The sequence below is a fragment of the Stenella coeruleoalba genome (genome assembly GCF_951394435.1).
Source record: "Stenella coeruleoalba genome assembly, chromosome: 3".
In the NCBI taxonomy this organism is placed as follows: domain Eukaryota; kingdom Metazoa; phylum Chordata; class Mammalia; order Artiodactyla; family Delphinidae; genus Stenella; species Stenella coeruleoalba.
The window spans coordinates 108,543,418-108,562,879 of NC_137148.1; the positions used below are offsets into that span (position 1 = coordinate 108,543,418).

The window sequence follows — 19,462 nt, forward strand, 5'->3', positions numbered from 1 at the left end:
TTTGTTAAAAAAAAAAAGTATTTGCAAGGTGCAATAAAACAAAGTGTGTCTATAGTCAACATGTATTTAGATAAACCCATATATTTATTCTTTCCATTGTCCTTTGCTCCACATCTCTGTGCTTCCATCTGAGATTCTCTCCTGTCTGAAAAATTCTTTTAGTAAACTGAGTACTGGTCTACTGATGAAAAATTTTCTTAGCTTCTGTGTGAAAATCTTTAAATTCCTTAACTAATGAAGGTAAAATTACCGCTGTGTTTTACTGTTGCTCCTTTAGAAGTAATGTTTCTTTTTGTCTTACTAGTTTTATGACTTTCCCTTTACTTTTGGTTCTTAGTAGTTTTACTATGATGTGCTTATGCATTAAGTTTCTTTGTGTTTATACTGATTCGAGTTTGTAACATCATACGGAAAAACCTGAATGAACTTTTTACTTTTTACTTCTGGAAAATTCTCTTACCTTTTCTAATAATACGGTCATTATCTCCTGTCCTTCTGTGACTCCAATTACACATAGATAAGACCTTTTCACTCTCAGTCTCCCAAGGCAATAGAAATAAAAATGAAAATAATCAACTGGGACCTAATCAAACTCACAAGCTTTTGCACAGCAAAGGAAACCATAAACAAAACTAAAAGACAACATACAGAATGGGAGAAAATATATGCAAGTGATGTGACTGACAGGAGATTAATTTCCAAAATATACAAACAGTTCATACAACTCGACAACAAAAAAAAAAACCCATCGAAAAATGGGCAGAAGCCCTAAAGAGATATTTCTCCAAAGAAGACATACAGATGGCCAACAGGCACATAAAAAGATGCTCAAAATCGCTAATTATTAAAGAAATGCAAATCAAAACTACAATGAGGTACCACCTCACACCAGTCAGAATGGTCATCATTAAAAAGTCTACAAATAACAAATGCTGGAGAGAGTGTGGAGAAAGAGGAACCCACCTACATACACTGTTGGTGGGAATGTAAGTTGGTGTAGCCACTGTGGAAAACAGCATGGACATTCCTCAGAAAATTAAATACAGAATTACCATATGATCCAGCAATCCCACTCCTGGGTATCTATCCAGACAAAACTATAATTCAAAAAGACACATACAACCCTGTGTTCATAGCAGCACTATTCACAATAGCCAAGACATGAAAGCAACCTAAATGTCCACTGACAGATGAATGGATAAAGAAGATGTGGTACACATATACAATGGAATACGACTCAGCCATAAAAAAGAACAAAATAATGCCATTTGCAGCAACATGGATGCAAATAGAGATTATCATACTAAGTGAAGTAAGTCAGAAAGAGAAAGACAAATACTACTATATGATATCATTTATATGTGGAATCTAAAATATGACACAAATGAACTTATCTATGAAACAGAAACAGAATTGCAGACATAGAGAATAGACTGGTGGTTGCCAAGGGGGAGGTGGTGGGAGAGGAACAGATTGGGAGTTTGGGATTAGCAGATGTAAACCTGTATATATAGAATGGATAAACAACAAGGTCCTACTGTACAGTGCAGGGAACTATATTCAATATCCTGTGATTAACCATAATGGAAAAAGAGTATGAAAAATAATGTATATATGTATAACTGAGTCACTTTGCCATACAGCCGTAATTGTAAATCAACTATACTTCAATAAAAAAGAAATCAGCCCAGAAAAAAAAATAAAATTTGAAAAAGAAAGAAAAGACCTTTTCACTCTATTGCCTGTCTCCTACCCTCCATCATATTTGATTTTTCCTTGGATCTGTCTACAGTTGACCCTTCAACAATGTGGGGCTTAGGGGTGCTTGACCCTCCATGCAGTTTAAAATCTGTGTATAACTTTACAGTTGGCCCTCTGTATCCAAAGTTCCACATCTGCAGATTCAATCAACTGTGGATCGTGTAGTACTGTAGTATGTATTTTTAAAAAACCCAAATGTGGGACTTCCCTGGTGGTCCAGTGGCTAAGACTCCATGCTCCGAACGCAGAGGGCCCAGGTTCAATCCCTGGTCAGGGAACTAGATTTCACATGCCACAACTAAGAGTTCGCATGCTGCAACTACAGATCCCACATACTGCAACTAAAGGTCCGACATACTGCAACTAAAGGTCCCATGTGCCACAACTGTAAATAAATATTAAAATAAAGTAATAAATAATATATAATAAAATAAAAATAAAGTAAATAAATATTAAAAAAACAAACCAAAAAAACCCTGTGTGTAAGACCTGCCGAGTTCAAACCAGTGTTGTTCAAAGGGGCCACTCTATTTTCTTCCCGCTTATCATTCAATTCCCTAAATCTCTATTCAGCCAAGTTTTACCTTCTGTTTAATCTGAGATTTTATTTTCAGTTATAGATGTTTCTAGTTGTAGAATTTGGGATTAATTCTTTCATTTTATAGTTTCTAATCTTCTACTGAAATGTATATATGTTATCTCTGATATTTGGGATCTCCTGTGAGTTTGTTGGCATTGTCTGCTTTTTATTCTCTTTAGTTTCTGACCACTTTTAGATGTATTCCATAGATTCTGATATGTAGTATATTTTCACTATTGTTATTTTGCAAATTCTGTAATTTCAGTATGTATTTACTTACCCTTTGACAAAGTTGTTTGATAGGTTTAAAAATTTTAAGGTGTAGCCTATATATTTTTTGTTATTAGTAAAGTTTCATTGCATATAATCAGAAAGTGTTTTCAGTATATCTACTTTATGGAAATCACTGATTTTTTTTTTGGTGAACATATGATCAATTTTTGTGAATGTGCATTGGACACCTGAGATGGTGTAGTATAATGCTGTAGAATACAACATATATTCATAAAATCCACCTTACTGTTTATTCTGTTTAGGTCTTCTATCTCATTTTTTGTCTACCTGATCTATTTTATACTAAGAACAGAGAATTATATTCTATTTTGTAGCACATTTCTGTCTCACTGAATCTCCTGTAATTTTTGCTTTATACAGAGGGTTTCTGTGTAATGTGCTGCATAGAAATTCATGTGTTGTATCTTTACTGTAAATTGTGAGTTTTAGCATCAAAAAATATGCCCCCTTCTATGTCACAGTTAATGTTTTTTGGATTGAATTCTACTTTAGTATTAAGATTACTGTATCTGCCCCCTTTTTATTTTCACTTGTTTAGAATACCATTGTCCACTGAATCATTTGATTCAGGAATCACAGAAGTGTCTCTTATAAACAGTATATAGTTGTTGCGTCTCCTTTTGTGAGCCAAATTGAGAATCTTTCCCTAATAATAGGTGGATGAAGCACATTCACATTTACTGGTATGACTAATATTTTCAGTCTCAATTCTGGGATAACATTTTATAATTATGTGTATTTTACTACACTTGTTTCTCTAAGAAACGTGTATTCTTTGCTTTTTAATAAAAAAATTTTTTTTGGTACTTAGGAAGACCTGTATTTTTGTTTTAGTGATTACTTCTGTACTTAAACCGTTTAAATGCCCTTTGTCTTCTTTTCCTTTTTCTCATACAATTTTTAAAAATTGAGATATAATTCACATACCATAAAATTCACCCTTTTAAAGTATACAGTTCAGTAATTTTTTATATACTCACGAAGTTATACAGTCATTACCATTATCTATTCCACAACATTTTCAACATCCCAAAAAGGAACTTCATACCCACCCATTAGCAACTACTTTTTCTCTCTATCGATTTACCTGTTTTGAATATTTCATATGAACAGAATCATACAATATATGGCTTTTGCTATCTGGCTTCTTTTACTCAGAATGTTTCCAAGGTTCATCCATGTTGTAGCATGTATTGATATTTGATTCCTTTTTACCACAGAATAATATTGCATCATGTACACATATAACATTTTGTCTATTCACTTATCAAGGTGATGAATATTTGGTTTTTTCCACTTTTTTAGCTATTATAAATAATGCTATGAACATTAGTGTTCAAGATTTTATGTGAACGAATGCTTTCAATTCTCTTGGGTATATACTTGATGGGTCAATGGTAATTCTATTTTTAGCTGTTTGAGGAGTTGTCAAACTATTCTCCAAAGTGGTTTCACCATTTTACATTTCTACCAACAATGTATGAAGACTGATTTCTATACACCCTTGCCAATACCTGTTACCGTCCACCTGTCTTATTATTACCCTTTTACTACGTGTTGGCAAAGAATCTTCATTGGGCATCTTGTGTTTCTACACATTTTGCTGGGTTTGCCAAGAATGAAAATCCTAACCACTCATTATGTGGGCCATTTCTCAGAGCTGTGTTTGTAGCAAGCAATCTTGAAGGATGAAGTAATGTTTCCTACTGGAAAAAGAAAAAGCCCGCTTACTATAAAAGCACCATATTTATTCACCAAGCGCAGTGTTTCTTAGCTGCAGTACAAACCTACTATATGCAAGGCATCCACCTGGGCCATCCAACATAACCTACACAAGACCTAGGGAACAAGGGGAACCTACAGAAATATGCTAATTATTATGCTGCTCACTATACCATGAGTAATGGAATTCTCTGTCTCTGACCCAAGACATGTTTTGGTCTCGTGTCTTCTGCCAACATCCATGAAATAACTAGTAAACTGTTAGCTTTTAAATATAGTAAAATCAAGTGTTAGACTGGATATTATCTAATTTAGCAGTTTTTATTGGTATTTTAACTCTCTTCCGTTTTTTTTATGCAACAGATGATCAGTAAGAATGTTTTTTCCTATTTCACTCTCCCTTTTCCTTTTTTATTTGTATTATTTCTACTTAGTCACAACATAAAATGTATGTCCAGTAGTCTTCCCCTCACATCCCTACCTTTGTTTTAGTCTTAGCAAGTACATCCATGTATTTTAAATGCTCGTCTTCACTTCTTTTGCTGAGGTATTCCCAGTTATCTCTCAACTGGATAAAATATCCTCCAGGAGATTCCTTAAAAAAACAGCTCAAGAGTACCTAATTCCCTAAAAACTTACATACTGAAAGCTGTTTTCCCTCAACCTTGATATCTAACAGAATGTGGCTGAACATAAAAACTTTGTTTCATATTTTTTCTTGGAGTTTTCTTTTTAAATGCTGCTCCACGGCTGCCTTGTTTTGGTTGCCTCAGTGAAATTTAAAATGTCTGAACCAGTGCCGTTCTTTTGCCTTTAGAAGTTATGTAATGTTTTTGCTTGGAAGCATAAGATTTTTTATCTTTCCCCAATATCCAGTGGACCCTTTCAATGTATAGATGTGAATCTTTTTCAATTTCTGGAGAATTTTCTTTGAATATAGCTTTAAATATTAGTTCTTTTTCACTGATTTTTCTTTCTTGGGACTCTAAAATTCTGAATGTTATCCCTCCATTGCCTGTCTTTAATTTCCACTATTTTCTCTGACACTTTTTCCAGCTTTAAGACTGCACAGAACAATGTATAAGCTTAAGGTATACAACAGTGTTGATACATTTACATATTACAAGATGATTACTACCATAGCTTTACCTAACATCTCCATCACGTCACAGTTACCATTTTTGCAGTGAGATGGTTTAAGATCTGTTCTCTTAGCGACTTTCAAGTTATATAACACAGTAATTCTGACACTTTTACTTCATTCTTGTGTCATTTTCATTCACTTGGTTCTTTTCCTGCCTTTCTTCAATGCACCTTATTAAATTTTCATTTGACTCTATTCCCCCCGGGGGACCTTATAATTTATTTATTACTAAAATATTTTTTTTCTTTGTTTTCCATTCCTTTACTAAGTTCATATTCTTTTTACTCCTTTTTTTTGGGGGGGGGCGGATTTTCTTTTCCTGGTTTTTAAATTACTGATTCTACATATTTTTTGTTTTTGTTTTTCAATGTCCTCAACTGGTTGATTGAATATATTTAACTCTGGAGTGTGGTCACACTCTACATCTGCATGCTGGTTTTTCTGCGGTGGGGAGGAGTTATTTTCTCAGTTGACATATAATAATTTTCTTTTATTTTTATAATACCTACATATGGATTTATCAAGTTCCCCTTTTTACCTTTTTGTGGTATTAGGATGTCTTACAAAACTCCTAGTTTAACAGCACCTCTTTTGTCAAATACTTTGAAGTCCAGATGTTTTAAGATACTTTTTTCTTTTTGTTTTGCTAGTGGAAGGAGAGGTTGTAAGACTCTGATTTTGTGTTCACTTTGGCTTGTAGGCACCTAAAACTTACCCATGTGCTGCTTCTTCACCACTTAAATGCCAAAGAGAGCTTGTTTCCTTTTTACCTTTTATCTTAACCCTGAAGCTATGCATTTAGATGACTACTCTGAAAATTATTCATAATATTAAAAAACTTCACTGTAGTCTCTGTTCTGATCTATCATATGTATACGTACACACATACATATTTAATTTTAAACTTAGCGTGGAATTAGTCTTTCCAACAGTACAGGTCAACCCTAGGTCCATTTGCTAGCGTCCATTTTCTGTGTTTTCTACAGATCTGCTTGGTTGGCCTTTGTTCATCATAAACCCTTGATAAGGGTTGGGAGTAGAGATGAAGTGTGAGAAATAACATGCTGGGAAACGGTGATTTCTCTCTTTTTATTTACAATTATTTTCAAGTTTGAGCGTCCTCTGTCTTCAAGTCATGCTGTGAGCATGGTTTGTGTATAGATTTCTTATACCCTTCTTGTAGTTCTACACTGTTTTTAGAGGAAATACTGGGAGACAGGTAGTTAAGTGGTTACCGCTGTCTTCAGCTACCCAGAAGAAGAAAGATTTAAAAGTTTAATTAAAACAATGAACTAATAAAATTCTATAAAGCAATACAGATTTTATAAGTTCAATAATCTTGTCATGGGAAGGTCTTTCTAATAAGCATGACTTCAAAAAGTCATAAGAGGAAAAAAACTCAACAGATTAAAAAAAATTATAACTGACATAAAATTTACTTCAGACTAAAGTTAAAAACTGCTAAACAGCTTCTTACAACAAAAGGGTTCATTTACCTAGTAAGAAAAAGCTCTCATGAACAAATAAGGAATAATCCAAGTAGAAAAATGGGCAAGAGATAATAAGAAATATTATAAACTGATAATAAACGGATAATAAGAAAAATAAACCCTCCATAAAGCATATGAGATCATGCACAGGTAATTTAAAACGAGATTTCATTATAATGTGTCAGATTAAGATGACCAACCTATCAGGTGATGAGCAGGGTGTTTAGAAACAGGCATTCCCAATCACCAGTGGTTACTCAAATTTGTAGAAATACACACGTAATAAAAGTATTTGACAGAACTTATCAAAATAGGAAGCATTACTTATAAACATGTATACTTGGACCAAGCATTTTTATGAATTCTAAATAATTTCACCTAAAAAATACTTAGGTATCAAAGATTTATGCTATTACAAAATGTTCAGTACAATTTTGTATTTCAAAGGATGTAATAACAGTGAAAAACTGAAAAAAAAAAATCAAGATTCATCAATATGGTGGAATAAAAACAAAATCCTCACAAACTTCAGGAACAAAAATCTTAAAATTATTTTAGATTATTTTCTCCTATAACTCAGAGCATTTTTAACTATGCTGATCATCAATAAAATACTGTTTTGGAATTAAAAAATTACCAATCATAAATACATACACTTGATGTAATTATTTGGGGTGATTTTAAAAATTTTATATATACACATACTTTTTTTTCCCAAAACATTTGGGTATAAATTGAAGAGAGGGTGATTCTTGACCCTAAAATATGTCAACATGTATTTCCTAAGAACAAGAATTTTGTCTTACATAACCCCACTACAATAATCAAAATCAGTAAACTCAATATTACCTAAACCACAGTCCATGTTCAAATTTCACCAACTGTGCCAACATTATCATTTATAGTTACTCCCCTCTCCTGCCTCCAAGATTTAATGCAAGATAAAAAGCACTGTATTTAGTTATATCTCTTTTTTTTCTCTTTTAATATGAAACAGTTCCTTAGTCTTTCTGTGATGTTTCTTGACACTGGGATATTTAAAGAGCATAGGACCTCAATTTTTAGAATGTCTTCCATTTGGTTTGTCAGCTATTTACCACCGATTAGCTGCAGGCAGGCATTTCTGGCAGGAATATGTCTCAGAGGTGATGTTCTGTCCTTCTCAGTGCATCATATCATGAGTAGTGTATCACTTTTTGCCTATATTGATGGTGGCAGCAATAATTTTTGTTATAGTGGTTTCCTCCACATTTCCCCATCAGAAATTTGGTAATTTTTACTTTCATAAATGATTTGTGGGGAGATACAATGAGACTACATAAGTATCCTGTTTCTCAACAAACATTAGTCACAAGTTTTGGCATTCATCAACGATTTTCTAACTTAATCATTCCTTCTAGACTTATTAGTTGGCATTTAACTATCAGGAAGAACTCTTCCTTTTCATTCATTCATACCATTAGAAATTAACAAATTCTTTATTATACAGTAGGGTACCATCAATCACTATACATTTTTATTTGGATTCTCAAACTGTCCCAGATTTGGCCAATGGGACTCCCTTCAATCTCGTTCCTCTGTCCTTTTGCCAGGTCCCTATAATTCTCTGAATATTTCCTTACTTTATAAGGTAGGTGATGGAAGTATTTCATATTTTGACAGAGGAAGGTTTTAAGTGGCATACATTTGTAATATCAATAAATTGTACACTTAAAATATGTTTGTACACTTAAATATATATGTACACTTGAAATATGTACACTTAAAATACTATCTAGAGTATGTTAATACTCTAGATAGTAGTGCTTTCTACATTGTTATGAGCAAGCAATTTTAAAACTGTCTTAGGTGTCAGTAAATGTTTTGATGATGATGGAAACCAAGTTTCTCACTGTTAGTGAAAGGAGGTACAAATAAGCAAAATGAGAAAAACAGAATAAACTCTAGATTTTAAACACAGGTACACAGAAACAAAGAAATAAATACAGAGGTGTATATATGTGTGTATGTATGTGTATACATACACTCAAACGTACATTTTCTAGCTCTGTTCAGTGAAAGGCCCTACAAGCAATGAAGCACCTGGAGCAATGAAAACAGCTGGCTGCCAGATCTTGGTTTCTAAATACTGCTTTAGAAACAGAAAAGGCTAACTCCCAGTTTGGGGCAAGAAAAGTACAACTCCTCCCTTTAATCTAAAAGGAAAATTAATTTAATTGTTAATAACTTTAGTAATTAACTTAATATCTTAAACTGTACATTTAAAAATGGCTAAAATGGGGTCTTCCGTGGTGGCGCAGTGGTTGAGAGTCCGCCTGCCAATGCAGGGGACACGGGTTCGTTCCTGGTCCAGGAAGATCTCACATGCCGTGGAGCGGCTGGGCCCATGAGTGATGGCGGCTGAGCCTGCGCGTCCGGAGCCTGTGCTCCGCAACGGAGAGGCCACAACAGTGAGAGGCCCGTGTACCGCAAAAAAATAAAAATAAAAAAATAAAAAAAATAAAAATGGCTAAAATGGTAAATTTCATGTTAAGTGTATTTTACCACAATGAAACAAGACAAACAAACAATGTACAAGGTGGATGGAGCTTAATCCACGTATATAGTCCACCCTCCGTATTCATAGATTCAACCAACCACAGACTGTGTAGTACTGTAGTATTTACTACTGAAAAATATCTGAATGTAAGGTACTGAGCAGTTCAAATTCATGTTGTTTAAGGGTCAACTGTATATGAGAACACTATGGCAAAAGCACTATTTTTTTCCCATAAAGTATGAGAAATATAAAATACATCAACAGACAAATAACTGAGAAAACAGTACTGCCTGAGGCAGTTTTCTTGCCATGTCCCTCAATGCATTTATTTAGAGGAAAGGGTTCTGAGAGCTTAACAGATATGCCATGTATACCAATACTTAAAGAAAATAAATGTAAAACAATACATAGTCTAAGCCTTGAACAAACCTGAAAAAAAATAACATTCACTGAATATTTACTATGCAGATAGCACTCTGCAATACTATGGAAGACACAAACAGAACAAGAAATAATCTTTGCCTTTTAGGAGCTTAAAATCAGTGGTTTATATGAAATTTAGGACACTAAGCTCACGATAACGTAGATGACCCAGTTTAGGGAAGAGAAAACAGAATCTACCTGAAGATGTCAATCTGACTGTAACACCATGAAATGGAAAAGTGGTTTAGTTTTGAGCCCTGATATTAAAAGACTTCATTAAGAATTCAACCTCGTTTCTCAAGTTTAAATCAAATCAGATGACATGATCATTTACATGAGATGCTAGTAGGACAAAGAGTCCATTCAGTATTAACTATTTTCTAGTAAGGTCATCTCAGAACAAGGCAAAAGGCCGCTGTGTTCTGGATCCTTCAAATGGTAAGGAAAAAAGTCTTATTTTCTGTAGTTACATCAACTACCTAGCTTTCTCAGGAAAAAGTAAAGAATTATTCCTTAAATACACTCTGAAAGTAAAACTATTAAGATCTAAACCATTTCTTACTTGGATATAACAGTATCTCTTTTTTTCTACCTCTTTCCTTCAAGTCCAGGGTACAGAACATGGATGCTCAAAGATTATTAACTAAATTGAATAGGAAAATCAGGATCCCCTTTCAGAGCTCTTATTTAAATTTTCTGATAGAAGTAGTAAAAGAAATTACCAAATTTGCAACATTTTATATATAATTGCATCCCTTTCAAGGATCAGAAGAAACTTTAAAGTGGATGAAAATGTATCGAACTTGGTATATAGTTTGATGCTACTTAGTAAAATATTTAAAAAGTCACAGTAATGGAACTTCCTTGAGTGTTTAAAAGCCTACTACATTTAAAGTTGAAAATGAAGCATATCAAAAAACAATTTCAGTATTCTTTAAAATTCTTACCACAATCATTTCTGAAGGCTCTAATACAAGACAATCACATCCTCTTTTTCCTCCAAACTGCTTACCAAAACTATAAAAACAGAAAATAATTTCTTTAGCAAAGGTTATAAATAAAATGCATCAATACAGAAAAAGTGAACCCAAAAACCCCTACATGTTAACCAAGAAATTCTGATCCTATCAGGCACACTAATAAGATTAAAAAAAAACAAAACAAAACAAAAACTTCCTTTTACTTGCTGAGATATATATAAGTGGTCTCAATACACAGTTGGGTCATAATTATTTTAAAAATTCTGCCTTTAACTAGTCTCTAAAACTGATTATAAAAGATATCTGCCTAATCTCAAATTCTGAACATCTATTAATATGTGTTGAATTCAGGTAAAACCATACTTACTAAAGAGTGAAGCCACAATTATGGAATATTTTTAAAAAGTAAATTTTTGAGAGTGATATTAGATAACAGATAGAAAAAAAAACTTTAAAAATACTTACACTTGAATATACTAAAAAATGTAGTGAGATGCAGAAGTGGTTTATTTTTAAAAAACAGTGTTGGAGCCACTGGCTAGCTCTTTGGAAAAAATTGAAACTGCAGTAGTACTAAAAGAAAATTTGAGTATTTTTATGTTATTTGTCTGAGAGAAAGATTTCTAAGCAAATCAAAAGAGAAAGCACTAATAAAGGAAAAAATTGATGTTTTCATTTTAAAAGACAAACTGAATTTTTTAAAAGGTGGGATATGAAAAAAATACTAGAGACACAAAAGGTCAACATACTTAATATGCAGAGTGTACATAAAAGAAATTATAAAAGCACTCTAAAATATTACAAAATGGAAGTACCATGGCTAATTATAAAATATATTATTATTACAAAAATAACTTTAAAATTCCAATAACACAAGCAAAACTATAAAAAATAAACTTAATAAAGAAATATAGAAGTCATTTATAAAAAACTACACAATTTTATTGATGGACTGAAAATAGGGCTTGATAAAAGAAGTGATATAACATACACTTACAAAGAAACTCAATATTATAAAAATGTCAATTCTCCACAAAGTATAAGGTTACATACAAATACTAGTTTATAGCCAAATCCTAATCAAAATCCAAATGAACTTACTTTTGAACATAGCAAAAAAGTCACTGCTGTTTTTTCTTAAGCAGTAGCCTGTATTATTTTTGTATTTTCCCCAAAATATTCCTACCTCATCTAATACATAAAACAATGAAAAGGAAATTTGCAAAAGTCTGCTTTCATTCAAGATGGAATAACAGGGACTGGATTTACTCGCCTATGTGAAAAAACTGGAAAATCAGACAAAACATATTAAACAACAGTTTCAAGACTTCGGAAAGCAGGCAGGACAGGGATGTGATTCCTTAGAGAGGGAATTAAAAAACTAAAATGACCCCTACAATATCCCAATTTTACTAAGTACAGGCAATCTCTAGGCCACAATGCAAGAAGGGAGAAACCTAACAGAGCCTGCCAATCTCACTGAATTGAAGAGACAGAGACAGTTTTGGGGTGCAGGTGATGGAGGAAAGATCTTTAATATTTATAGGGCAGGATAAAGGAAAGGAGGGAGCAGCAGAGAGAGAGAGGAAGAGAGACAGAAAGAACAAGAATGTGCACAAGAGGGCATGCATGAGTGCACATATGTGCTCTGGTGATCTTCAGAAAGGTTCCACTGAATCTTTGGGTGAATAATATGAAAATGTGAGAAAAATGCAAATACTAGCCACAGTGGAAAGACCACATAATACATGGAGCATCAGGTGGAATCTTCAGAAATCCATTTCCTTTGTAATGTGATAAATTAGTCCTACATTAAGGAAGTGCTGGACTCATTCAAACGAGTATTAAGACTCAAAATGGATTCCAATTAGCTAAACTACATGTCAGAAGAAAGCCTAATACTACCTAAAGAAATACAACAAAATCTGGAACCCAGCAACATAAAAGTTGCAAAGTCTGACATCCAGTAAAGCAAAACAAAAAACAGGCATGCAAATAGGAATATATAATCCACAGCCGAAGAAAAACCAATCAATAAAAACAGAACCAGAGCTGTCAGCAGTGAGGGAATCAACAGACAAGAACACCGAAACAGCTATTTCTAAGTATGCTCCAAATGTTTAAGAAACTAGAGATAAACATGAATACAACAGAGAAACAGAAGCTTAAAAAAAAAAAAAAAAAAGACCTAATGGAATGTTCTACCACATCACATACGTAGACACAATGTCTGGTTTTCCCATTTTTTAGTTGTGTTAAAAATCGTTGGGCTTCCCTGATGACTCAATGCTTAAGAATCCACCTGTCAATGCAGGGGACACAGGAAAATCCCACATGCCGCGGAGCAACTAGGCCCGTGTGCTAAAACTACTGAGCCTGCACTCTAGAGCCCATAAGCCACATCTATTGAGCCCACGCACCACAACTACTGAAGCCCGCACACCTAGAGTCCATGCTCCATAACAAGAGAAGCCACCACAATGAGAAACCCGCGCACCACAACGAAGAGTAGCCCCCAGTGGCCACAACTAGAGAAAGCCCGCGCACAGCAACGAAAACCCAACGCAGTCAAAAACAAATAAATAAATAAAAAATCGTGAGTGGTTTCAGACAGTGTTAACTTGATATGTCCATTATAAAGTTTCCTCTTAATTTTCCATCTATTAGTTTTAGCATCCATTTTTGATCAGTGCCTAGACCTAAAGTATTATTAGGGGCTATTGAAAAAGGCATTTTATAATTCTAATTATTCTTACTGAATTTTTTTAACATCTTTATTGGAGTATAATTGCTTTACAATGGTGTGTTAGTTTCTGCTGTACAACAAAGTGAATCAGCTATACATATACATACATCCCCATATCTCCTCCCTCTTGCGTCCCCCTCCCACCCTCCCTATCCCACCTCTCTTAAGTGGCCAAAGCATGGAGCTGCTCTCCCTGTGCTATGCAGCTGCTTCCCACTAGCTATCTATTATACATTTGGTAGTGTATATATGTCCATGCCACTCTCTCACTTCGTCCCAGCTTACCCTTCCCCCTCCCCATGTCCTCAAGTCCATTCTCTACGTCTGTGTCTTTATTCCTGTCCTGCCTCTAGGTTCTTCAGAACCATTTTTTTGTTTTGATTCCATATATATATGTGTCAGCATACAGTATAGAGGTTCCTTAAAAAACTAAAAATAGAACTACCATATGACCCAGCAATCCCACTACTGGGCATATACCTAGAGAAAACCATAATTCAAAAAGAGTCATGTACCACAATGTTCACTGCAGCACTATTTACAATAGCCAGGACATGGAAGCAACCTAAGTGTCCATCAACAGATGAATGGATAAAGATGATGTGGCAGGGCTTCCCTGGTGGTGCAGTGGTTGCAAGTCCGCCTGCCGATGCAGGGGACGTGGGTTCGTGCCCCAGTCCGGGAGGGTCCCGCGTGCCGTGGAGCGGCTGGGCCCGTGGGCCGTGGCCGCTGGGCCTGCGCGTCCGGAGCCTGTGCTCCGCAACGGGAGAGGCCGCGGCGGTGGGAGGCCCGCGTGCCGCCAAAAAACAAGAAAAAAAAGATGATATGGCACATATATACAATGGAGTATTACTCAGCCATAAAAAGAAATGAAATTGGGCTATTTGCAGTGAGATGGATGGACCTAGAGCCTGTCATACAGAGTAAAGTCAGAAAGAGAAAAACAAATACCGTATTCCTACTGAATTTATCAGCTAGAGTACTGATATAAAGAAACACTCCCTTGTGCACCACAACTAGAGCCTGCGTGCCACAACTACTGAGCCCTCGCACCTCAACTAGAGAAACCCGTGTGCCGCAACTAAGACCCGAAGCAGCCAAATATATATTTTTTAAAAAAAAGCAACACACTCCCTCATCAACTATTTGAGTTCCTGGTACAATAATTTACACAAGAAAGGCATGAGAAAAGCTGCAATGGAGATGACATGATTGTATATTAAGTAAATTCTATACATTCTGTTTTTAGGGAATTCCCTGGCAGTCCAGTGGTTAGGACTTGGTGCTTTCACTGATGTGGCCTGGGTTGATCCTTGGTCAGGGAACTAAGATCCTGCAAGCAGCATGGCGTGGCCAAAATAAAACAAAATAAAGTATTAAAAGGAAAGAAATAAGTGAATTTACCAAGATTGAAGGATACAAGCTTAATATCCAAAAGTCAACCCTTTTACTGTATGTTAGCAATGAAAAATCTGAAATATCTTTTAATTTCATTAAAGGCAGAAAAACACAGAAAACTTGAGATAAATTTACCAAAACATGAACAAGACCTGTACAAAACTGCCAACTAAAACACTATAAAACATTGCCAAGAAAATTAAAGATGTCCCAAATAAAATAAGATATCTCTTGTTTATGGATTGAAACGTTCTACAAATTCAATATAATCAACAAGTTGCCTTAGAGAAACTGACACAATGATTCTATTTACATAAAAATGTAAAAGACCTAAAACAGCTAAACCAATTCTGGAAAACAAGAACAAAGGTGGAATATTTTATATTTCAAGATATACTTTTATAAAGCTAGAATACTCAAGATAGTATGGCATCAGATTAACTTATAGATCAATAAAACAGGAGAGAAAACAAAATCAGACCCATATATACAAATTCAACTGATTTTCTGACAAAAGTGCCAAGGGAATTCAATGGGGGAAAAGATATTATTTTCTATAAATGGTGATGAAACAACCAGATATCAATACAGAAAAAAAGATCTTAACACCATAAACAAAAATTAGAAATGGATCGGAGAATATAAATGAAACAATGGAAATTATAAAATTCTCATCACAACAGACTTTTTGTACATGTCCTCGACAAGGGTTAGGAAGCTTCCTTCCACATATCTAATATTTTAAAAATTTTATCATGAATGGGCTTTGGGTTTTATCTGTTTTGGGTTTTTTTCTGTTTACTGAAAAGATTATGTAGTTCTTGTCTATTTTCTTTACTAATGGAGAATACTGCATTAATTGTTTTATGGATGTTAAAATTCCTTGCTCTCCTTGGATAAACCCAATTTGGTCACAATGTCTATACTTTTAATACATTCCTGGATTTGATTTGTTGTTATTTTGTTAATGATTTCTGCATGTATATTCAGGAGAAATAACAATTTGCAGTTTTCTTATGATACTACATCATCAGGACAATACTATACTCATAAAAGAGATTGAAAATGTTCCTTCTTCCCCTATTTCTTCATTAAATATTTGAAAACACAAGCAGTAAAGCCATCTGGGCCTAGGCGTTTCTTTGTGGGAATATATATAATTATTAATTTATTAATTTATTTACTTTTTATAAGTATATTCAAAGTGTCTAATTCTTTTTGAGTGCATTTACAGTAACCTTTTTAAGATTTGCCCAATTTGTTGGTATACGCTGGCTCATAAAATCCCCTAACAATACTTTTAATTTCTGTAGGATGGTAATATCCCCTTTCAATGCCTGATTTTAAAAATCTGTGTCTTCTTTTTTAAAAGATCAGTCTAACTCAAGGTTTAACAATTTTGTTGATCTTTTCAAAGAACTAGCTTTTCATTTCATTGATTTCTCTCTACTGTTTTTCTGTTTTTTATTTCACTGATCTCCACTCAAACTTTACTTCTGTTCACTGAGTTTACTTTGTTATTCTTATTGTTAAGCTGTAAACTTAAGATGATTGAATTGAGACCATACATTTCTCATAAAAGTGCTATAAATTTCCTTCTAAGGTCCTTCAGTTGAATTCCATCAATTACGATGCATGTTCATCTTCATTCATTTCACAATATTTTCTAATTTCTGTTGTCAACTCTTCCCTGACCTGTGGGTCATTTACAAAGGCACTGTTTCAATTTCCACATTCTGCTGATATTTATAATTCAGCTCCAACATACTCAGAGGACAAACTCTGTATGATTTCAATCCTTTTTAATTTACTGAGACTTGTTTTATGGCCTAGAATATGCTCTATATTGGAGAATGATCTCTTAAGTCTAAAAAAAATTACGTATCAGATCAAAGTGGTTAATAATATTTAAGTTTTATCTTTATTAATTTTTCAGTCTAGCAATTCTATCACTTACTGAGAGTAGAGTTTTCAAATCTCAGCCATAACTGTTGATATGACTATGTGATTTTTCTTTAGTCCGTTGATGTGATGGATTAATTGATTTTTGATTGTTGAACCAGCCTTGTATACCTGAGTTAAATCCCACTTGGTTACAGTGTGCAATTCTTTTTATTCATTTCTACCATATCTCAATCTGGTTCTTATGTTTGCTCTGTCTCTTCCAACTGTGTCTTTTGCCCTTCAGAAGTCCTTGTAATTTTTTCTTGCTAGTCAGACATGATGTACTGGATAAAAAGAATTGCTGTAATTAGGCCTTTAGTCATATGCCAGTAAGGTGTGAGGGAAGGGGAAGTATTTTACAGTTCTATGATTAGGTCTCATTCCTTTAGTGAGCCTTTGCCTGTGGATTGTAAACTTCACACATTTCTCAGTTTTTTTCCTTCTTTTAGGTGGGACAGGATTGCTAGAGTGGGCTAGTGCTGAGTTACTTCCCTTTCTCCATACAAAAAGCTAGAGCCAACATGAGTTGGGTATTCCCTTTCTGCAGGTCTGTTAGGCTCTGGTGGAATAGTTTCTCCTAACAACAGACATTCTTAAGAAGAATGTTCTGGCATATTTCAAAATGGTTCCTTTTTCCTTCCCCCTGCCAGGAGCACATGGGCTTTTTCTCTGTTATTCAGCATGAGAACCTGGCAGAGATCTGTGAGGTAAAACTCAAAGTGTGGAGATTCCTTCAATGACTGTGTCTCCCTGGATTTTTTAACTCTCAGAGTAGTCCATACTGAGCTTCCAGCAGTTCATCAATTACAGTTCAACTGGGGCTTCCCTGGTGGTGCAGTGGTTGAGAGTCCGCCTGCCGATGCAGGGGACACGGGTTCGTGCCCCGGTCCAGGAAGATCCCACATGCTGCGGAGCGGCTGGGCCCGTAAGCCATGGTCGCTGAGCCTGCGCGTCCGGAGCCTGTGCTCCGCAACGGGAGAGGTCACAATGGTGAGAGGCCCGCGTACCATGAAAACAAAAAACAAAAAACAATTACAGTTCAATTTTCCCTACCCTGGCACTAGCTCCCTCAGAGACTGCTGCTTTAAATTTTGATTTTCTGTGTCTGTCTGTCATTCTAATTTGGGGATAGCAGATTGCCCTTGTTACCTCACTTCCCTTATGGATCTAAGAAAGGTTACTGATTTTTCAGTTCAACTTTTTACTTGTTATTAGGACAGAGTGGCAGTTTCCAAGATTCTTACATGGCCTAGTAGAAACTGGGAAGTCCAGGAATATTTTGAATCTACAGATTAATTTGGGGAGACTTGCACTTAATAATATTTCATCTTGCAGTGTATGAACATGGATTGTTTCTACATATATTTATATCTTCTTTAATTTCACTTAGTAATATTTTACATTTTTCATTTTACAGTAAGTCCTCTACATACAAACCTTCAAGTTGTGAAATTTCAAAGATGGGAACATGGGTTTGCATGTCCAATCACATAAGTTAGTTTACATGCCTGGCATACACTGTCATGTGCGTGCATCCTCTACAAGTGGTTGTGCTTTTGTGTACTTTACTGTATAGTACTGTATAAAGTACAGTAGTACAGTATCTTTATTTCAAGCCCAGGATGTCCGGAAGTAGGCATAAAAGCAGTGGTGATGTAGCTGGTACTCTACTGTTGTACTTTTCAAGGTACTGTACTGTAAAATTAAAAATGTTTTCTTTATTTTTTGTGTATTATTTGTGTGAAAAGTATTATAAACCTACTACAGTACAGTACTATATAGCTGACTGTGTTGGTTGGGTACCTAGGCTAACTTTGTTGGACTTATACAAACAAGCTCTCAGAATGGAACTCGTTTGTATGTAGGGGACTTACTGTATAAATTTTACACTTTATAAAATTAATTAAATTTTAATTAATTGTTAAATTACTTAATATTTTTTCTTTTTGATGCTATTCTGAATGGCACTGTTTCCTTAATTTCATTTTTATTTTATTCATTGCTAGTATAAAGAAATACAATTGGTTTTTATACATTGATCTTATATCCTGTGACCCTGATATACTCTAAGTTCTAGTAGTTAAGTTTGTAGGTCCTTAAAGCTTTCTACATAGGGAAACTGGTAAAGGCAGTTTTATTTCTTCCTTCCCATTCCATAAGTAACACCCAATCATGATAAAACTCTCAATAAACCAGGAATGGAGGGGAACTTCCTCAACTTGATAATGACTATCAACAAAGCACCAACAGCTAGTATCCCACTTAATGGTGAGAAACTCAATGCTTTACCAAGAACAGGAACTTAGTAATGATGTTCCCTCTCAACCACCGCTTTCAAGATGGTATTGGAAGTCCTAGCTAATATAATAAGATAAGGAAATAAAAGGTATACAGATGGGAAGGAAGACATAAAACTGTCCTTGTTCTCAGATGACATGATC

The 19,462-nt window shown here is 34.6% G+C and overlaps 1 protein-coding gene across 9 annotated transcripts in view; it reads right to left on the reverse strand.

Annotated features, from left to right (window-relative positions):
• The window catches only part of RAPGEF6 (Rap guanine nucleotide exchange factor 6), a 223,374-nt gene that overhangs the window by 152,939 nt on the left and 50,973 nt on the right, over positions 1-19,462 (reverse strand). For 7 of the 9 annotated variants that reach the window (XM_079917413.1, XM_079917410.1, XM_079917408.1 and 4 more), the window contains one exon: positions 10,901-10,970. The exons of the other annotated variants lie outside the window; for them this stretch is intronic. In XM_079917413.1, coding sequence (XP_079773539.1) covers positions 10,901-10,970 — 70 coding nt within the window. The remainder of the gene's footprint in view (positions 1-10,900; positions 10,971-19,462) is intronic. 9 annotated transcript variants of the gene reach the window in all.